Source organism: Zosterops lateralis (genome assembly GCF_965231275.1).
Source record: "Zosterops lateralis genome assembly, chromosome: 3".
NCBI lineage: Eukaryota > Metazoa > Chordata > Aves > Passeriformes > Zosteropidae > Zosterops > Zosterops lateralis.
This window is the reverse complement of record NC_139764.1, coordinates 12,000,433-12,025,574: the sequence shown is the minus strand read 5'-3', so window position 1 is coordinate 12,025,574 and position 25,142 is coordinate 12,000,433. Positions and strand designations below refer to the sequence as shown.

The window sequence follows — 25,142 nt, the reverse complement described above, 5'->3', positions numbered from 1 at the left end:
GGATCTGGTCGCACCCTGGTCCAGCATCAGGTGATGACAACATACCCCTGTGTGTCAGGTGTAGGTTGAGTCTGATACCATAAGTGCAACCTCTGTTTAGTTCTTGCTTTTATTCAGATATATTTGGTTTGGCTGCCAGCAGACTACTCAAGCTTTTCAGTAGTGATTTATATTGATTTTGCAGGTACAGATACTTAAGCTGCTGTTAAATGTTCATTGTAAGCAAACCACAATATTTGCCTGTTAAATTAGTGGAGGTTGAGCTCATTATGATATCAGAGGGATTTCCTGGAGTTGGATTTAATGTTCTGCTTGTTTCAAATTTGGAGCAACTCTGTCGAGGAGATTGGTGGAAGATAATAGACTTTCCTTTCAAATTCTCCTGTTCCCCATTGTTTTACTTTTACTGCTGAGATGTATTTGGGGAGGATTAGGATCACATAAACCCCTGGCAGCGTAGGCGTGCTTATCTGGTGCACATTCCTAATGATTTGTTGTCATAATTACCTGTGCTGATTCTCCCTGCATATAGGTGGGTTTGGCACAGAAATTACTGGTGTGTCTGACTGCTCTGTAATGTGTGTGAATGCAGTCTCTGGCAGTGTGGTATTGTTTGTTTGGGAGTTTTGTTTGATTTCCTCTAGTCCCGTGCTGTTACTTTCACTGTGCAGGCAGTGATAATTCAGTTGGCTGTGCAACTGGGTAGCCATAATAATGCTGTCAAGGTGCATCTATTACCATGTTAAATATGTATGTTCTGCTCAGTGCAGCCTCATGTTAGTAGAGGATCTGGACCTTGATTGATTGCAGTCTGTCTTGATTGCAGATTTTTTTTGTTTGTTTTTCCCAGTTGCTCCTTAATGGTCATAAACCATTCAAAGATGAAAAACAGTCCCAGCATCTTGCCAACCTCACCTTTAGATGCTTTGATTTTTACAAAAATGAACTGCTGTGAACAGCAAGTCCAGAATTTCTAAGGCTGATGCCATTCCCTGCCTATGAGAAGAATATGTCACGGAGGAGACTTTAGGCTGCAGCTGATAGGAGTTGATCCTGCTCTCTGAGTAGGGTTTGTTGCAGCAGGGGCAGGCAGTTAAGGAAGATGTGTCTTCAAGGAATAATTCAGAACCTTATGGGCTCCTGCTGTCAAACCTACCCTAACAGTGTATGGCTTGTTTTACATCGCTGTTTCAAGTTCAGCAGGGAGTATGGTGTATTCCAGGGCTGAGTGGCTGTTAGTCTAGTGCACTGTATTTTTTTAAATCAGCTTCTTTTCCTGTACTGTTACACACATTCCTACCCTGATAACAGAATGCTAGGTGTATGGTACAAAGATGTAAGGGTTTTTTTGTTTGTTTCAATGTGAGTGATTTCATTTTTATGGTTGGTATTATGTGTTGGAAAAACAGTGAGGAACACTGAGTCCATGCAGCTTTTGCTGCCATTGACTGCGCCCTAGTGCTGCTGAGCAGTGGCACTTGGAAACTCTGCTGGTTTTTGTTTTCTTACCTCTAAGCATTCTCAGTCCTACTGGTTATGTTCTCATCTTATTTCCCCACCCCATCTGTTTCATTCACGTTCACGTTGGGAACAGCTAAATTATGCTTAAATTCTATTTACAACTATTTTTTGATTGTTCCTGCCATGCAGGGAGATTGATCTGATTTCTAGATTGTAATTTATTGGGCTACTTCTTTTGGTTTTTCAGTTACCCAACTTTGTCTCACCCAAAACCCCCTATAGTTTGCATAAACGTTCTGTAACACATCTGGGATCCGCTCTTAAGGTGGATCACACTCCCGAGGTGGTTCATGGTGGGGAGTTTGATAAGTAAAGAGGGTCATGAGTTACAGCAGTCTAAATGGTTCTAATTTATAGACTGCCAGAGGTAAGGATGTGTCCTGAAATGAAGTGGGATATTGCAATTCCTCCACAGTGAGTTTAAGAGCCTTAGTGTAAGGTGGTGAGAGACAGAATTCCATAGCTTTGTTCTGCTGTTTAATAACCACCTCGTGTCTGATGAGTTTTGAGCTTGATGTTTGTGAGAATGTGGCTGTATTTTGAGCACTCCAACTCTGGTATACTGGGACTGAAGCAAGCCAGCATAGGAAGGATCTCATATATTCATTAGGAATTCCCACAGGGTGCGCTTGGTATTTATAAGTTTAATTTTAAGAATGCTATAATCGTGTAAAATGAGGATATATTTTTTCCAATAAAGCTGTTTAAAATTTTGCTTGCATGAAAGAGAACCTTGTAAGATAGGTGGTTGGGCTGTGCATATGAGACTTTTTCTATTGCTTCTTTATTTTTTGTTCTCCCAACACCTTGAAGAACTAAGGAAGACACGTATATTATATATACACTCCTTCTGCTGAAAGTACATCACCAAAACACAAGTTGGGTCATACTGAGTCATACCACACGTCCAGTATCTTGACCTAATTTGACCAGGAATGGGTACCTAGGATAGAGAGTAAAAGCTGGAAAGGCATATAAAATGACTCCTCAGACTGCTTTTGCCACTTTCAGTGAATTGGTGAACATGGGATTTTTTGCATTTCTTTTATTATAAATGCCAAGACTAAATTTATAAAGCTATAAAGTTTATATGTTTGCAAAGTTTATATAGTTGGGTGAAGAAGATAATCAGAATGGAATAGCTGATTTCACACTTCTTCATGCTGAGGTTGGCCAAGAACTGGAATTTGGTCCTACTGTTGTAACTGTTTATTTCTCAGCTGTTTTCCTTTGTGTTTCACTTGCTATTTCTAGGAGGGCAGTTTTAGAGCATCTTGGGCTTGCTGAATTTCATGGGACAGGGGTACAAGAATTTCTTGACATCCTGTTCATTTCCTACAGGAAAAGTCAAACTGAAAGTTCTTGTTTTCACAGTCACTGTACTTACAATTATGTCTCTTTATATTCAATGGTCAATACATTTTAAAGGTAAGGAGAGTGGTGCAGTGTCTGGGTTTAAGATGCTTGGGTAAGTAATATTTAACATGCAGAAATGATGCTTTCTGCTATGTACAGGGGAAAGTGTACCACTTTCCCACTGACCATCTCTTACCTCTTCCCTTCTGTCCTGATGGTTTCTGCACAGAGGTACCTTCATTCCTTCTTTTGCCCCTTGTGATCCTCCTGAGTTTTAGACTAATGTCTTATGTCTTGCTATGAATTAGGTAATGCTTGGCCTATAGGCCTAAGCATGTTCCTGCAGTATCTGTACTATCTGGGAAATAAAGTTTGGATTTGTGCTGCTACTGTGATCTAAAACAGCTTGGGATTTGTTTCAGACTATAATTAAATTGGCATTTGCTTTGGCTGCATTACTCTGGCAATACCAGAGCATATCTGTAAACTTAGTTCTGTAATTCCATGTTGCCAAATGGCTGCTATTCATGCTATTGCCCGGGAGGATTTTATTCTTTTTAAAAGACAGATTCCTTTAAATAACAGACATGATATCTTTGTACACATGTATTAAAATTTTGATAAAGGAAAGTGGAATAGTGCACCAGGGAAAGCAATTGCACCTTGCCTAGCTTTGAGTGCTTGTGGACTTTCCTGCTCAGTCTCTCCTCTAAAATTATTCCTTGGGATTACTTTCCACCACAGTGACTGAAATCTTAGTATGCACCTGCCTCGCTAAAGTGATGTCAAGACATCTTCAAGAGTAGGGAGAGGATACTTGTTTGTGTCAATGTTTGTAATGCTAAAAGTTTGGGGCAGTCTATAATTAACAAACTTTTCTTTAAATACCAGAAGAAAATCCAACATTAAGAGAGATTTTTGCAGGGGCTCTCTGTCCTGTGCCTCCTGAGGTGATGTGCAGGGAGGCTGTGTGTTCAGCGCTCACTGATAGCTTAGGGAGGGCCAGTTCAGGTGTTCTGGTGACCATAAAGGAATTTGGGAATGGCATTCCACTTCCTCATTAGAAGAAGCACAAATGTGCTGCCAAACACAGCAGGTACTTTCTTTTTACTGTTTCTTACTTCAGTACCTGATGATTGAAAGCACAGCTACCCCATACAGATGCTGGACTCTGTCAGTGAGAATTTGGCACATTTTGCAGCACCTTTCTTCTGAATCTCCTTAATACCCAGTTTTTTCTTATTTTTCTTCTATCATTTTGATTGTCCTTTAGCAGGTGTTGGATTGAACATTTCTCAGCGGACCTCTTGCTGAGTTAGTCTGCTGCTCTTTTTTTTTTTCATGTAGTTATCTTCTATATCTGGAATGAAATCTTCTTTTGTGAAGATTTTTATAAGATCTCTTTGAGATCTTTTCTTCATACTTTGTTTGATCATCCTTTGTCTTGCACTTTTGACATACTTCTGTCTGCTGCTTCCTTGTGCACGCTACATGCTGGCCACTTCATAGCCTTCCCTCTCAGTCCTTTTATTGCTAGGGAATGAGTTCTTTTCTCTACCTGAGCTTATAATTAACTGGTAACTTTTTCCCCCTTTTTTTGGACCTGAAGAAATGTAATGGTTGAGTGACGAGCTCTAGTATTTTTAAAAAAATCTGTATTTATGTTGTTAATCTAAGTCTACAGCCAGAGTGCTACAGTAACACTCGTATTTGGAAAGAAAGATGTTTGGGGAATGACAATAGAATTGCCAAGATCCATGCTTAGTACACGATCCAGCCTAGTTCTAAAGCCAGTTAAATATCTAAGCAACATCTTTTATTGGGCCTCTTCCATTCATTTTCTTCTAGGAAAGCTGAGTTAATGTGTTTCTGAAAGTCATTTTTGCAGAAGATTTATAACAAAAGGCCCTTAAAATTAATATCAACATAGGCTATCTGCCTAGCTCCATATAAAGGCAGGAGAAAGGGGCACGATGAACACCACAGGCACAAGTTATCTCTGTATTTTAATTTGATCATCTTTAGCACTGTGTGTAGGGTATGAGAAGGACTTAATTTATACCTGGCTGAAGCCTTTTCTATCATTCTCCATCTGCTTTGCTTGGGTGTTCATTAGAGTGAAGTGTCTGTAACCCTGGCCCTATACAGTCCTTCTACCCTATTCAGAGTTTTTAGGCTTATTGAATGCAGTACCTGGCAAACCTTTCTGATTTGTGTTGGATGTCATCCAATGCAAGCCATAAAAACTGCCGAGGTAGCAGCTGCTCTGCTAAAGCAAGACGTCTTCACCTAGTAACAGTAAGAGCCCTTGCAACATTTTGGTGTTGGATTCTCATTGCATCATCAATCCCAAGAGCCCTGGACTCCTGCATGGTGTAGCTGGTGATTGTCACCCTTTTGCTTGTGCTGCTGACTTGGAGCAGGGTTGTGTCTGTCAGGTTATGCATGGAGTGAGCTCAGGTGTGCGCAGGGTGAGTTTGCCTTCTTTCCTGAGAGGCTGGTTCTGATTTAGTCATGAACAAGACCTGTGGAAATGCAGCATGTACTTTCACTGTGACCTGTAATAATTTTGTCATTCATTCCCCCTGCCCCTTCTCTTTCCTCCAGATAAATGGCTCATTTAAACTGGGAGCTACTGAAAAACTCTCTGGCTGGCAAATGCAGTGCCTAGCAGCAGTCATCAAGGACGAACCAAACATGAGTGGTGGAGGGGAGCAGGTCGACATTCTCCCGACCAACTATGTGGTCAAAGATCGCTGGAAAGTGGTGAGTAGCTCTGGCTTTAATGGCCCAAACAGACCTCCTCCTCCTCCTCCTGCAGTACAGCAACTTCCCTGCTTAATCCTGGCCTCTGGCAAGCAGCAGCAGAGTGGTAGGGTTTGACACGTTAGCAAGATACTGCAGGAAGAAGGGTTTTAGCAAAGGCTGAAGCTGCCAAGGATTTTTAGGTAGAATTGAACTGTTGCAGCAGACTGAGTAATGTTTTAGTAGGAAACTTGAATTTCAAATTACTGTGGCAAAGAATACTACGGACATGACTATAAAAATAATTGCATTACAATAAAATAATGTAAAACCAAATGCTTTGGCTTGGAATGTCAGCTACATCAAGAGTCAGAAAGTCCATGATTAACTAGCTGGTTCAACTTCTGTGCAAATTTATTGGGATATTCTTAAAATTATAGCATCCTTTGTTAAGAGTTTTAGTTCTTGTCTCATCTGTTGTGCAAGCTGGACAGGCTTTGCTTTTAAAATGCTGAAAAAACCCATTTAAGTCCCATGTATACATTGTCTCAATTTTTAACTGGGCATACCAGCACTCTCTGAATCATTAAACTCCCAGCAGAAGCCTCACTAGTTTGAATTACAAGTGATTTACAGTAGTAGCACTGAGTTGTTCTTTATGCTGACTGGCTGTAGTACAGTGGCCCTGTGAGTTTTGCAGTGGGATGTGGAGGGCAGAGGACCAAAGAGGCTTGGGACTCTGAATTCACTTCAGTTGCAGGCTGTGGATAGGTTTATTTTTCAATAGCCCACTTCAGAAAAAGCATTATCCTTTCATTAAACCCAGCCCTGTTCTTGTTGCTCCCCATTGCCTGTCTCTCTTCACTTTGTTCCAGCTTTCTCCATAGCCTTCACTTTTCTGTCTGGCCTGTTGCTGAACAGCCTATTTATATTTAAGCAATTCAAACTGTTCCTCATTCTCCTGGCTTCTTGAGAGCAGATGGGGAAGCTGAGTTTTCTCTGTGATAAGACACCAAGATGGAGACAACTCTTTTGCCCCTCCCAAAGCTTTCTGTCACAGCTAAAGGAAAGCTTTGCTGTGCTCCTGCAGCTCTGGACTGGAGCATATATATGTTTTGGAGGGATGATCTATGGGCAGGTTAATTGATACAGGACTTGAAACATGCCCTGTGTTTATCAGTGTTTCAGAGAATAATGGTTGCAGCTTTTATCTGTCTCTCCTGCACAAATGGAAATTTCCCCAGAGCCTGAAATTTGGTCAGGTTTGGTGCATGTTCTTTGCCAAGCTGAATTTCAGCACTCTCCTGATGCCTTTGCTTCAGGTGCATGATTGCATAATACTCATTCCTCCTTACCATGAGGAAGAACTCGTTTACCTTGAGGGTGGCAGAGGATCAGAACAGACTGCCCGGGGAGATTGTGGAGCCTCCAGAGGGGGAGGCATTCCAAACCCATCTGGATGGGTTCTTGTGTCACCAGCTCTAGGTGATCCTGTCGTGGCAGAGGGGTTGATAGGTTGTCTATCAGAGGTCTAGGTTGTCTAGGTTGTCTCCAGAGGTCTCTTCCAACCCAAACAGTTCTGGCGTTCTGGGATTCTCTGTTCTCCTTTATCTTGGCTAACTTTAGCTTGTACCATTCCCTATTAGTCAATCTTGGAGTTTCTCCTTCCTAGACAGGAGTGCTAAAACTTCTGTAAATGATGGGAGTATTTTTGTAACAAAGTCTAAACAAAGTAACTTCATTCTTGGCAACAGCAGAACTCTTACAAGCACCAAAAGCTCCAAATAAAAGTCTAAAATATGATCAGTGATGCTCACAGGGAACATTTCAAACCAGTTTTAGAGTTGGTAGAGGCACTAAATGTGGGCTTCAGTGCTTCATTGTTGCATGAATCTGTGACTAGGGCCCACTAGAAGCTCTACCCACTAACTCTGCCTTAGAAAAGATAGAAATGTGCAGCTGTATTGTCAACATCAACTACCTCTAATTAGAGGAATAACCTTTAATGTTTTATAATGTCTCACAGTAGCCTTAAATACTACAGTGAGGTAATTTCCCCACTTGAAGGCTCTGAGAAATGACATGACTTGCTAAAGGCTGTATATAGCAATGAGAAATCCTTTTTCCCAACTCTGAGTAGAGCTGGGAGTTTGACCATTGCTAGCTGTCTTGTGCATTGTGAAACTTCACTAAACAGTCATTCCCCCCACACCAAAAAAAAAGTGTGAAGTGCAGACCTTTCCTTTTAGGCAAGCCTTCTGTGCCTTCCCCTTGCTTTAAGCTGGTGTGGGAGTTGTCAGAACCACAAGCTGTGGGAGGCTTGGAGTAATCTGGAAAAACTATGAAAATACTTCTGGTGGCCAAAGGAAATGGGCAGTATAGGATTGAGTGACCAAGGAAAAAGGGACTGTACCTTAAAGTGAGCATACAGATGTAATGTCAGGAGTAGCATTTGTTCCTTTTGTCACAGATCTTTCTGAATCTAACCCAGAATGTGCCAGCTGTATTGCCCAATCTTTGCTGTGGGTGATGGATCCTGCTCAAGCAGGTGTGTGGCATGTTTACGTGATGCTGGGGTGCAACTGCCAGAAGGTCTTTTGTGTAATTTGTCCTCCCAGTGTCTCTGGCTGGGCATCTGCTTGAACCTTGTAGCTCTTAGTGCTGGCATTCTTCCATTATTGAGACGATTTCTAATTTTAGATTGGTGTAATGTATTCCTTGAATTCCTTTCCTCCCTTCTGCTGGCTGACAAAGCTTTGACAAATGAAGATGGTAGTTCTCTGCAGTTAGCCTGTTGGTAGTTCATTTTCCTGTCTCTTGAAGTCAGTGAAGTTTGACTGTATGACAGCAGTAATACTTTTGTTCTTTTTTATTAAAAAAGACATGGACAGGGTGTGTTTAGCGTTTTTATCAAAACTTGTAGATTTACAAGTATTCTTTTTAGTATCATTCTTTACTTGCAGATATTTTTGATGCTTTGACTAGATGAAATTTAGACAGTACTGGAACCACATGACTTTTGATGAGTCCTCAGAGGGTCTTGATCCACGTGTGCACTGAATGATGTGAACAGCTTTGCTCAGGGGAAGGAACGAAGTCAAATGTAACTTGTACTTGCTTTGAACTAGGTATGGATGTTAAAGCTGAATTTTGATATCTCTCTTTATTTCACATAAATGCCTTTTACTGGAGATTCACGACTGACACTTATTAGCAAGGCAGAGTTGGCAGCTCCTGCACTGAGCTTTGAACACAAGCGATGACTCGTGTACGTGTGTATGTTCTTTTGCTAGGTGCAATCCATGTTTTGTTTTCTTTCAGGTTTCTGAGCTTCTTGATCCAAAGCTCTGTTTATATTGGAAACCCCACAAAACTTTTGTGGATTCTTTACCTTGTCTTGTTTAGAAAGGCCATTTATGATTCCAAGAGGGAACCTGGGACAAGCTAGGTTCTTTTTCAGACTTGGGGCCTGTTTTGATCTCACTCTGAATTGCTTTAAGTGGGCTCTGACAAGTCTTCAGATGATTTAGGATGTGGCTGGCTGAGTTCTTGATTGGCTTCTCAGTTCATGCCTGTTTTACATGGGTTCATTTCCCTTGAGATCAGATCCAGTCCTCTTAAGCAAGTGGAGTGGACTCTGGAGAGTCTGATGAACAAAGGTCAGCTCTTCCTCAGCTGTTAAGTCAGATGGGGCCTACTGGTCATTTCTGGATCAAGTAGCCCATTGAGTTGGGCTGCAGGAGTTGCAGGCTTGGCTATACAAGTGCTCCTAGAAGACAGCCACAGCAGTCACTCTGACCTTGTCAAATCTTTGAAGCCTCTAGATGACAGCCTTGACCCTGGCTGAGTTTGCTAAAGGTTACTGGCTTTTCATTTGGTCCTTTGGCCTGGATTTAGAGTGCACATTCCTTTACATTGCCACCAATCCTGACACCAGACCATTCCTGCCTTAATCCTGGAATGTCATCCTGGGAAAGTCTAGTCTTTGTATAATATCCTTGGAAGGCAGACTTTGTTTAGAGCAGTGGTGTCATATATGCTTCTGGAGTAAAAGATTAGATTTGTATTCAAACCTATTTTTGGCTGGGGTTGTGTGTTGCCTTGGTTTCTTGAACTGTGTCTAAAAGTACTGATTTTTGCTTGGTGAGAAGGCTGTATCTTGCTGTTGTTGTTTTGGGTTTTTTTTAGTAGGCTTTGGGAGATTGTGTTACAAGAGTCTCTTTTGGGATAAATTCAAAATATTTCAGAGTATTTAAAGACTTCAAAGGGAGCCATCTGTGTCCTCTATATCTCCTGATTATCTGTCTCCAAGTCCAGATACCTACCTGTTTGATCAGATGAACTCTTCACTTGAATCCACAGCCTGGAATAGACACCTGGACACCCAGCTCACACAGGGGCTCATGCAATTATGTGGGATGAATCCTGCTGGTGTTGGCAGCCTGTATCCCTGTCATAACCATAAGTGGGCTCTAGAAGGTCGGAAACAGGACCAGAAGAGAATATCCTGAGGCAGTGAGGCTCAACACGGGCTGATGACTCATGAATTACCACTTAGGTCATTCTAGTTAGATGCTTCATTCTCTTCCTTGGCTTTGTGTTTGAAGTTTCATTACTGGTTTGGGGTTTTTTGAGTGGTATGTGTCCATCTCTCCTTTGTGTCCAACAGAAGGCTGTCCTGAATTCACCCTAGAAAGTGAATTCCCATGGAACACCCAGACAGTGAGGCAATGGACGTGTCATAAGCCACTGACCTCAGCCAAGACTGTGACTTACAGCAACTCGCTCTGGAGCAAAGCAAAGGAAATGGCTGCTCGTGGCCTCTGGATGTTGCCAAAAAATCAAGATGTATGGCAGTGCTAGTGGTGATGTTGAATAGATGGTACCCTCTGGTCTGCTGGGAAAAGTATGCCAGAGAATAATTTCCATATGAGTGTGAGCAAGGATGCAAGGAAGCAAAGGCAGCTTTGGGCTGGAATGTGTGAATAAAATCAGTTTTCTGATTCAGCAGCAGCTTTGATCTTGATCTTGAGTGATCTCCCATTTGTTTCTCTGTAGATCTTTGTGTCCTCCAGTTTGGCTGTTTTGCTGGATGTGCAGTCTAAATATTGTATTTTTTTTTCCTGAACCTGCTTCTTGGATGCATACATTCCTTTGTTTTTTTCTGAGGTAGCAGTCCTAGCCTGTCCTTAGTTTTTCCAGACTCCTGATCAATCTCTTACTCCTAAAATGGACAACTCCTAATTCCATGAGAGCTTCTAGAGCGAAGTGTTCAATACTGTGCATCATATATGACTGGACCTTCCTACAGATCTTATCCTGGTCATATCACTGTGTTGTTCCATTTGTATTGTGGTACCTTTGCATTTTCACAATTGTACTGGACCATCAGAGCTGTTCCTGTTAGAGCCAATGAATGGAAAATGACTATTATGTTTGTCTGTGCTGGCTTACCAGTATTTCTCCCCAGACCTATTTCTTGAATTAACCTGCACAGTGAGACATGTGGGTAGCCTGTATTTTTTCTCCATCCTAACTATGCTGTGTTGTATTTTTCGCTGTTGACTTTTGCTTGTTATCTTACCCATTTTCTGCCCGAGAGTTTTTCAATCTTCCTCAAAGTCCCTCCAGATCCCAGCTTACCTTTTGCCTTCTGTAGCTTTTACTGTCCCTTTCTCTTTTTCATTAATATATCAGATGACAGAAGATCTGTGTGCTGAATCCTAAAGCATTAGCAGACTTGTTGTTGCTGTGCCTAATGTAGCACTGTTTTGAAAGAAAGATTTTTTAACAGCTAGCTCACTTAGTGTGAATTTCCAAGTGGAAGTAGGGCTGCACTGTAATAATTTATGAATAATCTGCGGTGACCTAGTTATTGGCTGTTTACTGTGTGAATTTGCCTGTTTGTCCCCGTGGAAGGTCATGAGGAAAAATGACGAGAAGTTGCTCTGGACATCAACTTTCAAAGGGTTGTCAAGTAATAGCTTCAGAGACAAGGCTGGCTGTCAAGCTGTTAATGTGGAAAACACTTCCTTCTTCATGTGGAACTGTTTTTCTTGACCTGGGAGCCAGAAAAGCAAATTATTTGTGTCATCTGTGGGAGGAAAAAAATTTTGTGCCACCCTTGGTAGGAAGGGCCTTTTGTGCAACAGACTAGACAGATGCACAGGACAGGCCTTTGGTGGTATAGAAGACACTAAAATATCATCTAAAACTCATTAAACATTGTGTAAAGTCCATGTTTGACTTATCTGTCTGACCAAAACTACTTTTCCTCTCTAAGTGTTACTGCTGCTGTTAGAAAGAAGTGGCACTTGGGACTGCCAGAGCAGTTCTTAACAGAGGGAACACAAAATGCTGAAGGGAAGGGCTCTGCAGCTTGGTTCAATGAACAAGTGCTAAGCAGAGCTATCTCTGCTGTAAACCTGAATTTCCTCCTGGGTAGCACAGTAGGCTTTAAATGTATCTAAGAGAAACAAATATAAAATTATTTTCCTGGCATAGATAATGACTCCTGCAACACATGAGGAGTCTGTATTATACATGGTTATATATAACTATATGCACATATGCTGTCAAGTCTCAGCAGAAGGAGGATCAAGGAATCACCTTCTAGGAAAGGCAGGATCTAGGAAAAGATCCTGACTTGCTCTCTGAATGAGAGGCTGCTCTAGAACAGGCAGGCAATATATCTCTAGAAGGGACATATCAAATATGCTGAAACTTGGACATCTTTAGCTTTGAGTTTGTCAACTGAAGTTGTGGATTCCTATTGTGAAACAATCTTTATTTTTGCTCAGAGACACAAAAAGCATAATTTGGTTGGGTTTCAAGCTAAAGAGAAAAAGAGACTGAGAAAAAATGGAGTTGTACTGGTGGCTTGTACACAACGGTTTTGAGATAATGATGTTGGCAGTTCTTTGAAATGTGATACTGAAGTAACTTCACTATCAGAACAGGTAAGGGATCTTGTAAAAGATTCCAGTGGATGTTTTGTTCTGTTTTTAGAGTCTGTTGAATGAAATGTAAACTTAAATTATTTCTTGAAAGACATGCGTAACTACCATGGTTATGTTTTGCTGCAGAGATGTATTTGTTGGGGGGAGTGACAGTTGGCATCTACCATGGTCTGGACAGTGGTTCTGCTATCTCCTTGAAGGGTCTTTCCTTGAATGTTGGCAACAACATCACGGAGGCAATAGGCATTATCATTTGCTTTTAAAAGTATCACCTGTCGTTGCTCGCTAGGCTTGTTCTTTATTGTTAGAGCAAAGAATTTATACATAGCACAGTCAAGTGGGTACCTGGACTTTTGCCAAGCTGTGCAGTGAAGGGATTCAGGCACAGCACAGATTGGGAGCTGAGCTTGTTCTCCCTACGCAGTCAAGGAGCTGGCTTTGTGAGAGCCAGTTTGATGTTCCCTCTTGTGCACATTGTACCAAACCTCTTTGTGCTTTTCCAGCTGAAGAAGATCGGTGGAGGTGGCTTTGGGGAGATCTATGAGGCGATGGATTTGCTGACCCGTGAGAATGTGGCCTTGAAGGTGGAATCAGCTCAGCAGCCCAAGCAAGTTCTCAAGATGGAAGTGGCTGTCCTGAAAAAGCTGCAAGGTAAGGCAAAAAGCCCTTTGGAAGTGCTGCAAGTCACTGTGCATGTTAACAACTAGAATCCAAAGCTGCAAATGGTTTTTAGAGTTTTCTCTTCAGCTTCCATCTAAATGTGATGTCACATTAAGTCATCCAACATTGAGTTGTTACATTCTGCAACTCAAGTGAGATCCAACAGCAGGGACTATTTTGTCTGCCAAGATATAAGGACAATGAGGAGACCTAGACTGAACTGTTGGTCCACTGGTCTGTGCAATCTAGTGATACTGATTAGAAAATAAGGAATAGGGGAAGCAGCTTCTGACTAAGAAATGAGGTTGCCTCCCAGAGGACCTGGAAGCATGACAGTCTCCAAAATGGTTGACTAGAAGAGGAGTGCAATAAGTGGACAACAGGAACTGTAGGGAAACTGACTATTAGCTAATTTTTCATGTAGCTCTTGACAAGGGTGCAAGGGAACTGTCTTGATAAAGTTGTTCCTGGCTGAAGGGGAGGGCTTCTACTAAAAAGATTGTTATGGAGGGGTGTAAACAAGAAATTTCTAAATCTGTCTTTGAGGAACTTAGAACTGCTGTTGGCTGAAGGGCATTGTGCATGGATTTCCTTTTTAAGGCAAAGCCAGCTATTGCCAGATACAGTTTGTGTTATTGTATAATGTACATTTGAAGGGATGCTCCTTTCTGCAGGATTCCCACTTGGGCTGAGGAAACACCTGCTGAAGCAGTGAGTTAGGATCCTTATCACCAGGGCTCATGCTTCAGAGATAATGTTGTGGCCCTATGAACCTATCCCTTTGCCTTTGTACCAAACGTCCAGAGATGATTGAATTCAAGGGTGAGACTGTTGCAGGCCTCATGAAATGAGTTACTCAATGTTTGTGACAGATTGCCTCTAGGTAAAAGCCAGTAAATTATTTTTGAAGGTCAAATAGTTTTCCACATTTCAGCTCTCCCAAGAGGAGGACTCTGGATTGTAATAGGTGCAGCTGAGCTGTGTAAAGGAGAAATCAGCCCAGGTCATCATGAGTACTCTTGTTGATCTGTGAAAGACCTGGATACACAAGTTTCCAGAGAACAGTCGAGTGGGTGTCTGAGGTCTGAACACACTGCAATGAGGGCAAGCAAGGCTGTGATTGAGATTTTTGGTTTGGGTTGGGTTTTTTGTTTTGGTTTTTCTTGTTTGGTTGGTTGTACACTTGAAACTGCTCTAAATTGAGTGAGGGTATGACTGTGTAGAACGATGAATTTCAGAGTACCACGAGACAGTGCTGTCATGCTGGCCAGTGCCAATAGGTGCTGCATCCAGGGCAGGGAATGCTTGAAAAGCATGACCTGAAATCACTAAACTAGGACTAGCATCAGAAAACATGCAAAGTGTTGACTAATACTTGTGCTTATTTCTGGAAGATTGCTGAGAATACTGAATGCTTGAGAAAACACCCACATTTGTGTACAGGATGATGCTGGTAACTGGGGAGAGGGAGTGGTGGTATATGGAACTAGGAAAAACCCCTTGGCAAAGCAGTTAGTAAATATTCAGGGAAGGGACAGGAAGACAGAAGAAGAATTGACTGTGCGTCAGCTATCCCCCGTGTAAGAATGACAAATTACTTCAGCCGTGTTTTTACAAATCAAGCTGTTCTGTGAGGAATTTAGCTTTTTTTGGTTGAAGGTTAATCCCCAAATGCTTTACTGAAATAAATGATAAAGTTAAAATAAGAAATTGGGTTGAGAGCATGGGGAATCACTTATTGTGTATGTTTTCACTGTGAGTGTTGCAAAGAGGTGAGAAACATTTCAGAAAGGGAGATGCTGCCTTTTTCCAACAGTTGGTGGGTAGAGTAAGCTTTTGGTATTACCATAGGTGATACAGTCAGTTCATGGATTTACAGATGAAAAGCAAGAGAACAATGTTTTCTAAAATTCCTCTGTACTTTTCCGGTAGAATTGAAAATTACAGACCCTCTTAAATAGTGCAACTTTATTGTTTTCTGTTTAGATGTTGCACCAACCTTAAAGAAATAGTGAATGAGCTACTGCTCTTTCCAGAGCTTGTGATCAGAATCTTGCAAGTTGCTGGCGTTTGGCAGAGTTTGGGATAGAGAAGGTTGGCCATTGGCCCGTCCTGCAGACCTGGTTTGGGTAGAGCCTGGCCTTGGAGTGCAGTAGCTCCAGGTTGGTGTAGATTGCAGATTGTTGCTTGTTAGGCTTTCTGGGACAGTTTGTGGAATAGCCTCATGGGAACACAGCTGCAGGTAGGTCCCAAACAATGTCCTTCCTGCACTAACAATCCACACAGAACAGCTGGGGAACCAATCAGGTAATGACTCTTCTAGAGAGTATTTCTATCTTTTAGTAAACACCATGTATAGTTTTCTGCTCTGAGGGTGGTCGTATGCTGGAACAGGTTACCCAGAGAGATGGTTGGAGATACTGAAAACCCAGCTGGATGTGACTATGGGTTTATTAGACTTTATTAGTTAAAATCAAAACCTTCCGGTCCCACAAAGTTGCTGTAGAATATTTCCTTGTTCAGGCTGGACTTGCAGGGCTCAGGACATTCTGTCTGGTGCTACTCTACCTGGCCAATTCTAATCAGAGCACCACAACATAGCTTTTTATTTTAATCCTCGTAAGGCACTGTTTGCTTTACATTGTCTTGTTATTCCTAGAAAAGCTAGTAGAGAATTACACTACTAGGGTTGCAAATCCTACCAATCACAAATTCAGAAACTGTTTCAGGGATATTTTGGGCACATCTGCACAGTGAACTTTTGCATGAATACAGCTTCTCTGTCAGAACACTATTTTTGTGCCAAGCCCTCATTTTATTACCTTGATTAAGGTAATAACTAGTGATTACTAGTGTAAAATTATCTTTAGGTGTGGTGTGTGTGATAGTACCATTTGCACACAATTTTAACATATTGGGATTTTGTACTTTGCAGTCAAGCAGTTTGAAACTAAGCCTAAGCTGCACTGGCAAAACACTTCCTGCAGACTGTCTCCAGCAGAGGAGGTTGCTGGTTTAATTGTACCTGCCAGTGTTTTTTTCTGTGTAGACAAGCCTTTGGATCACATACGTTAAAAAGTAAATAGAAATAAGATCTGTATGGCTAAGTGAATGAGTAACTTGCATATCCAGAGAGCAAGAAAGGCTTTGGCTGTTTTTTCTGTGTTTCAGCCTCTTAAGCAATGTCTCCATTAGTGAGCAGTGCAGTACCTGCAGATCAGTGGGTAGCAGCAGTTGCTCATGCCTATACATCTCCAGCAGATAGAGTTTGGGGATTTTACAATATAAACTTAATGTATTCGGAACATTTTGCTTTGGGTTAGTTCTGATCTGCCCTCCTGTCTGAGGATGCATTTGTTGGTTTGGGCTCTCATTTAGGATTTGGGGACTACTTGGTGTACTCCTGAAATAGGATTTCATGGTTTGTTTGCTCTGAGAAAACCTTACGTGACCCAAAGCCACTCTGGGAACACTGACACATGGTAGTTTTGATGATTTAAGGCAGTATGGGGGCTTTCTTTAAAACCTCAGTGCTTTTATAAACCATGTCTCTGATGCTCCTGGTTTTTTTGAATCATGAGGAGAAAAAATGTGATGGTTTCTTATCATTGAACATATGGAAGGGAGAGTACCATCACATCTGGATGAGCAGATGTTTTTCTATCTCTTCAATGTTTTTCTAACCCTTTGAAATACAAATGGACAGCAACCTGCCTGCTCTCTGTGATTTTTTTTTTTTCTTGATGCTGGACTTACTGTAGAGCAATATTCAGGTGCAAAGGAGCATCAGTACTACCCAGACTCAGTTTCCTATCTATGAAATCTTTGAGGTTAATTAAAATGCCACATCTCTGTGAGAACAGCTCTGGCATAGCTTTTGAGGTGCTTGGCTCGGGTCGTCCCTGTCAGTCTGTTTTTCTAACAGCACCTTAATTGCAGAAATTGTAAACCAGTATCCCTGATTAAATCCAGTGGGCTGCTGCAGAGAGAGGTGTGGAAATCTTAGGTGCCAAACCAGGAATTGTGCTCTCTCTAGATGCTTAGCTGGGGCTGTATGAAGCTCAGAAGCAAATGCTTTGAATTCAAAAGTATTTTCCCTGTCCTTACCCACTTCCATTAAGGGGTATCTCTGGGAGCGCCCTGGGGATCTGTGAGACCAGAGCACTGCACAAGGATATCTCACAAGGAGGGCATTTTGTGTGCCTTCTGGTCCATAGGCTCTCTAAATATGGATGTGGCCACAACATTCAGTCTCCTATGCTGGGATTCTCTTTGAAGCAGCCTAGCAGATTGTAATTTTAAATGGCCAGATTATTCTGGTGCTGAGCATTGTTTTCTGTTCATCTGCAGTGGCAGTGTTGCCCTGATGTGAGGCTACAAGGCCCTAAGTATTTGCTTTTGATCTCATTTGGCTGCCAGATACTGCTAAGCTCTCTTCAGTGTGTTGTTTTCTTTGTAAATGCCTTCTTTTCAGTGTAACCAGTTTCATTGTGTAGGACTCTGATTAATATTATTCTGCAGTGCAGAGATCTTCTGCATATTGAGTAGTTGTGCAAGATGCAGCCTGGTCACAGGCAGTGTAGTTTCTGAGCACCTGATTTTCTTACAGCAGATAGTAAAGCAAGTCTGTACTTCTTGTTCCCTCTTTATTGCCAGGAGTTAGATAGATAAGAGCTTCCTAGCAAAATAATGGAAGAAAAGGAACCTTGCTGTTCTTACTTGCCAGTCGTAGGGGTTTTTGTTCTTACTACATGTGAGTTTTTTGTGGGTTTTGTTTAAAGTAGTGCCTTAACTCTCTGTGATTCAGTTTCTGTTACTTTTGTAGACACAGTTTATATGATTCTGCCATATTTTGCTATGTGGATGTAAGCAAGCTATCTGCAAAGACTAGAAAGGAGAGTAAATTGCTCTTTTAAGGCTTTTAGGCCATCACAGGGTGGCAGATTCACTGACTTGCTGTAACTTGAGCCTCTCCACTCAGCACTGCACTTTTCCCCTGTGGAAGTGTTTGAATGAACTGGCATTTGGTACACGTGATTTCTGTGCTAACTATGGTGCCATTGGGTGGGGGGAAGGTCATGGCATGGCTGAAAAAGGATTTCAACCATGTTTTTTTGAGATTGTGTTGAATTTTTGCTCCAGCAGTATTGTGCCTTGACCTCAGTGGGATCTGTTACCAGTTATTTCTCTTCAAGTTGTTAGTTTTGGGAAACAACTAGAGGAAATGATGCCATGCAAGGTCAGGCAGTTTTACTTTTAACTGTTTGATTGGGGGCAATGACCAGCCTTTTGAGTTATGTGTCCATTAGTTCATTGATTTATTACAGGAGCGCTAGCAAGCTTAACCTGCTTGGTTAAATCCTAGCTGATTACTGTTGAGTAATGTATTGATTTAAGCCTTACTTCCAGCACAGAATTTGTTGTCTTTCATGTTCAAAACTCCTTTGTCCAGCTGAGTTGACAAGTCCCTGAAGTCATGTTGCAGTTCATGCCCAGTGCCTCTCTGTGTGTCTCCATCATGAGTTAACCCTGGCTGGCACTAAGTAGCCCACAGCATCCCTGCCCCAACAAGATCCTCTCAAGAGGTCAAAACAACAAAATAGACTTTACTGGCAGCTTTAGAAAATCGGAGAACTTTGGCAAAATGTTAGGAGCTGCGTTCAATCAACACAAAACACTTCTCAAAGCATTGACTTAGTCCACTCAACTTCACAACTCTAAGCCCATTTGATTTTAAGTTACTTAAAGAAGAGGGAATTGGAAGACGAAAGAGAAAGACAAACAATACAGAAAAGGACACACACTGCTACCAACTCTTGGGTTCTAACAATGTTCAGCTGATTGAAACTCCGAGAGGAGGTAAGGTGAAGATGTGCTTGCCACATATTTGGCCTTTAATACCCCTTGGCCTTCGTGGGCCCTTCGCCCAGGTGGGACTTCTGGTAATTCTGCCACTCAGGAGCTGGGTTAGGCACTCCAGGGATGTAGTAGCTGTAACAGCTACTAGGAGTGAAATGAACTCCAGCCCAGCTGAAACCGGGATGAGCTTGGAGGAAAGTCAGGCTCCAGCTTCTTGGCACTCTTGTGTTAGGTGGCTTGGAGCCGCAGATAGTTTTCCTTCTGTTGCCTTCCTAAAGGCTGAACAAACCCAGTTCTCTGTCACTTTTTGTTAATGTTAAATTTTCCTTTCCTGCCGTCATCCTGGTGGGTACTGCTGAACTGATGTTGTATCAGTGTTGGAGAAAATACAAGAATTGGTAAGGTAACAGTAATAAGAGTAACAATTGCTATGAGATTTATGATAATTTGTGCAGCAGAAGTTACTTCAGCGTTTTGAGTGAACTGATAGGAATGAGACAGCTGCTCTATGAAGATGAATCACAGAATTTTAGCATAAAATTAAAAGATTAAATTTTTTAACTTTGTGGAGAAGAGTAGTTACTGATTTTCTGGTAAAAATACAAGTGAAAACACAGGAAATACGGAATCTGTTACAAAAAAAACAATTTCAGGTTGCAACACTAATGCTATATATTTCCTTCTTAGCATTTATTTGATTTGTTTCATTGCTGCATTGAAAATACATTAGGGATGTTTAAGAACTTAAATGAGTAGAAGATTGGAATGAATATTGGTGTCCACCAGTTTGAAATTGATCCATGTGAAAAAATAGACTCAAAAAAGGATCATAATTTAGATTCTTTCAGGGGCTGTGTAATGAAAGCTTTTCATGTAATGAAAGTTTTAAAGTATTCAAATGGGGACTTTAATCATATCTCTACAAGGTCATGAATATCTCTCCAAGGGTTGAAGGAGTTCTTATACATGAGAACATAATTATTGACTGTAATTTTTAAGTTTCTTCAGAACAAGAATGATGAAGACCATATCAGTGACTGAACTATTTCTTACCGTGTATTATATGGGACATTATTATATTCATTGTAGTTAAAAGACTGCAGTAGAAAGAATATTTTTCTACAGCTGAACATTAAAGTTTTGCCTTAACTAAATGCCTGTGAACAAAATGGAACACTCCGAAACTTTTCTAAAGTCAATGCTTATGAACATTGGGCTGATGTATTCCTCCAATGTTAGTTAATTAAGTGGCCAAAACTCTTTATTGTCCTATTCTTTGCTTTGTTTTAGTAACAAACAAATGCAGATACAGAGCATATTTTTTATGGTAAAACTTGTGACCCTCTGAAATATCTGGGCGACTGTTGAGCAGAGCAGTCTAGCAAAGGAGCAAGTTTCATCTCACAGTTAGTGCAGTAAAATGGTTGTGAAGCTTCCATACCAAATATGCCTTGGAAAAAGAAACAACATTCCCCCCTCTTCTGTCTTTCCTGAGTTAAAATATGTTTTGCTGCTCTCCGCTATGATCGCCATGCTTGAGGAGGGCATGAGAAGAGAGAGCTATTTCCTGCTGCCTTAAAGGGAAATTCATGGATGGAATGACAGTTCCATCATCCTGTCTGCACAGGAGGTTATTAACATGATTGTTCTTGTGTGCTTTATAATTTTGATCATCCTCAGCACTGAGCTACAGGGATCCCAAAGTCACACCTGACTGTCAGCCTCCATCTGCTACTTCAGCATGGCATGAACTGTTCCAAGAGAGCAAACAGTTGTAATCTGGTGCCTCCTTTAGATGACAAATAAGTGGAAGCCTCCGGGACCCAGAGGGTCTGATGCTGCAGGCATTTATTGCACCTGTATAACTGGCTGGCTGTACATGCACCATTTCTAACTGTGGCCTGCCTTTTCTACACTCTGTTACATTCTTTGTCTCATGCAGAAATGGGCACAGTTTTCCCCCATCTCCCTTCTTCTATTTTCCTGGTGTTGCTTGTGTTGCAAAACAGTGCATGGCAGAGCTTTTCCAGGGAGAGCCTAAATTCCCAAGCCCAACAAATCAGGTCCAAGCCTGATTTAGACTGGAAAGGAGGATTCAGTATAAAATCAAGTTTGGGGATGCAGGTCATTGAGAAATGTCAGGCCATTCATCATTTTCTAAAATTATAGTAAGCAGAAAGACATTGTCATTCTAAACAAACTAACAGCTCTCAAAAATAATAAAAACTAATATGCTTTGTCTTTCTGTAAAACACTGTGATCCAGAAAATAGTAGCGTTATGGAGGAAATTGATTTTTTAAAAAATTAGAGATACATTCAAAATCAGAGGGGTTGTTCTGGTGTGGGATGCTGCTGGGCCCTAAAGGGCAGGCTCTTGATGCTCTTACTGAGGGTCCTGGGATGGAGCTCTATATTCACAGTTGTGTGCACTGCTCTGGTTCTCCAGTGAGAAAGCTGCTCCTTTGTCTCCTGCTGCCCTCCATGTCCCTGTTATGTCATGTCATGGTGTCCCCAGTGGTTTCTGATGCCCCAGGCCTGTGGTGCACACAGTGACAGCAATAGCAGGGCCCTGAGGGTGCTGCAGGCAATGCAGTTACTCATTACTCTATGTGTTCATGTTCTTCCCTTTTTTTCTTTAAAACTGGGAATTATCAAACAACAAGCTTTGGTTTAAAGACTAATTCGAATCACCATTGCTCAAGTGCTACCAAGAAACATAGGGCAAAGTTAGGCAGTGATACTCACCCTCTTCCCTGCTTAGAAACCCCACCAGGAACCAAGAGTTCACCATTGTGGTGTGCATCAACCTTTACTCTGTTATCAGCAGACTGCTATTAGTGAAATCAATGCCTCATCCTTCCCCTTCCAAGAATCCAGAGAGCAAACCATCATAAATCCATTACAGGTCAGGGTCTGAAGCACAGCATCCGTTCCCCCCCACCCCCTGAGGATGAGCTGAGTATTGTGGGGCGGCTGAGTTAGTTTAATTTTGTCTGAATAGGTGTAGTTTGTACTAACATCATGCTACAACCTGACACTGAATGGCCACAATTTTTTTCCTTCTGTTGTTATGAAATTGCTTTAAAGTTTCAGTGGAGTATTTCCATAAACATCTTTCTTTTCCAGGTGTCTGACTATGAAAATCAGGGTTAGTTCATGCTGAGGTAGCATTAGATTAGCTGGTTTAGGGTAAGCAGTGCTAGTAGGTAAGTGTGATGGTGATGTGTATAGGTTAGCTTGTACTGAGTGTAAAGTTGGTGTAATGAGCTGAGCTCAGTTTGTTATGCAAAACTCCTTTATGGGTACCCACTTTATGGGTACCAGCCCTGAATCACAAACCATTTCTCTAAACATCATGATCACAGGGTTGTTATCTTGTATTCTATTCTGTTCATTTTTTTCTTTTCAGGAAAGGATCATGTTTGCAGATTTATTGGCTGTGGAAGAAATGAAAAGTTTAATTATGTGGTCATGCAGCTTCAGGTGAGTTCTGTTCTTCGCCTCCCCTGTCTGTCCAATAGAGATGGCATCACTGGGAAGGGTTTACATTGAGAGACTAAGGCCAAGCACTGATGTAAAGACTTGGTTGCACACAGTGGGTGGAATGGAAGACAGTGAAAAGGGCGGGTGTTGCTCTGATATCTCTTGAGATGGCTCCAGTCATCAATATGTGCTAAAATATTTCATAGCTCTGCTTTAAGTCTTTCTGTCAATTTTCTGGGGAAAGCACTCAATTCAGAATGCTCACAGGAGCAACCCACAGCATTGTGCAGCAGTGGCAGCTCTTTGAATTACCTCCTGCTGAGCTGTGATGCAGCATTCAAAACATGTCTTATATCAGAGCTCAGAGCGAGAGCAATGGTGTCACAGCAGCAGCACAGTTTCTCTGTGAAAGGCCGTGATCTCTGGCTCCCCTGACAAGCTCAGCAGTAACTCAGCTTCTGCTGTGGAAGTGTTCACTCCTGTTTGAACACTGCTGATATCAAGTTAATAAGGGCAAATACTTGGGTAGCTACCACATGGTGACTGCACTGCTAGACAGAAGGTGAAGTAAAACAGGTGCCAGCAGATCCCAGTATACTTCTTTGAAATAAACTTCTGATTCTTTTGTAGTTCTGCTTTGCAAGACAGTTGTATAAAACCAGTAAACTCCAGATGCTTGGGTTTGCCTTTTGTGTACCATTGGCATCCCAACTGCTGTTATGGATAGAAAAAATCCTTTAGCTCTCTAAACCGCCCTGGCTGCTGCTGCTGCAGTGTGAGTATGAATATGATTTGTGAAAGGGCTAGCCTGGAGCTCTTGGAAGAACAAGGCTTCTACCCTCCCAATCCTGTCCCTACCAAGCCTGATAAAAGGGACTTTATCTTGGAAAGAAATTTCTCTGCATTTCTAGTTTGGAAACTTCTCTTCCTTTCTAGTTTGTTCTTGACTGAGCTCGTAGAGTAGGCAGAGCTAAAGATAATTTCATTATTTGCAGATGAAGATGTTGATACATAAGGCATTAGCTAGTTCTGCACCATGACTCTTCAGGCTAAAATTCTCCTTCGACTTCAAGACCTGCTGAGACATGGTTTATCACGTGTCCCTCTGACTGTTGTGTACTGCAGTTCTCCCTTTCTCTTCAGTCACCCAGACTGAGGCTTCCACTCTCCGGCTTTGCAGCTCATGTTGAACAGTGCATCTGCACTCTTTCATAATCAGCCTGATGGTGGAAAATATGAGCATTATTAGGAAAATAATGCTCATTTTATGTCTTTTCCTGATAACAGTAGCACCATTACAGCACATTTCAGTGTGCAGCCCTTAAAAAAAAATGAGCCTTGCTTTCCATGTTACCATTGGATAAGAGAGCTGGTGTTCAAGGAACAGCTTTACAGTGGAAAGCAAGATCTGCTGTCAATTCAGAACTTGGACGTTTCAGAACAGCAGTGACAAAGCTGCCTCTAGTAAAGTGTCACAGAAATTCAAGAAGATAAGCACTAGAGAGGTAGTTTAGTTTGATTTTGTTAATGTTAAGTAGAGCAAACCTGGGTGGATTGCTGTTGCTTGGCTATGTCTCTATAGCTGACCTGTATCAGGTGTGATTCTTCAAGGGTCCAGAGCCTGAAGTGAAACATGCTCAAAACAATTTGAGAGACTTGTCACATGCTACATGAGCCAGCTGGCGCTTTAATGTCTGTAAATAACTTGAGAACTGGAAATGATTGGATGAAGAGATGGCATTTGGAGAGTAATCTCTGTTTTCTCCTCAACTGTTTGCAATCTTTTATGTATTTGCTGTTGGGAATTTTGCTTGAATTCACGTGGACTTGTATTATAAGCATGTCTTCTATAGATGCTAGATGTTTTCTATGTATGTCTTTGCAGAATCAAGAGATTCTAAAGCATAGTAATGAACAGCATGTCTCTATGGTTTTTGTTCTTTCTGAATGTTCTCTGAAACAGCAGGCTTTTGCTCCTAATGTTTTTAATGAGTTGGTAAATTAATTAGTTCTGTGGGCTAGAAGAGCACTCTGCCATGGAATACAGTCATTTTAGTAGCTTCTCTTTACCAAGCTAAAGACATATAGACAAAACTGAGATGGCAGACATCAAAGAACACTGGGATTTTCCTTGCATTTATTCTGTCCTTTTTTCCTTTTTCTTTCCTAAATTGTCTTTATTTTCATGCATAGCTGGTAGCCCTTTTGTTTTTCCTGAGAAATTTAATTAACTGGAGGTAAATTAGCAATTTGTTTTGATAAGTATTAAGTCAGTGGAAAAGTCCTCCTTGCATGATTTTGGATATGACTCTTGATAGACAACTTTCCCCATTGTGGTGTTGCCACAACAATGCTGGCTTGAGCTTGAACCAGACAATGTGTGCTAAGAAGTTTCTGATGAAACTGCAGCATCATGACCTGCTTATTGAATTTGTACTGCTTTAATCTTTACAAGGCTCAGAGAACAGTCAGAGGTTGTTCTTAAATCAGCTTCTGTATGGTCTGGGTTTAACAGTAAGGAGATGCTGGTCTCTACAGTCCAAGGCACTGCTGTCCAT

General features: G+C 41.5%; 1 protein-coding gene across 1 annotated transcript in view; it reads left to right on the top strand.

Annotated features, from left to right (window-relative positions):
- Positions 1-5,484: 5,484 nt before the first annotated feature.
- TTBK1 (tau tubulin kinase 1) overlaps positions 5,485-25,142 on the top strand; it is a 75,718-nt gene continuing 56,060 nt past the window's right edge. Inside the window, exons 1-3 of the mRNA XM_083857908.1 lie at positions 5,485-5,643; positions 13,085-13,232; positions 22,511-22,584. Coding sequence (XP_083714034.1) covers positions 5,536-5,643; positions 13,085-13,232; positions 22,511-22,584 — 330 coding nt within the window. The 5' untranslated portion in view covers positions 5,485-5,535. The remainder of the gene's footprint in view (positions 5,644-13,084; positions 13,233-22,510; positions 22,585-25,142) is intronic.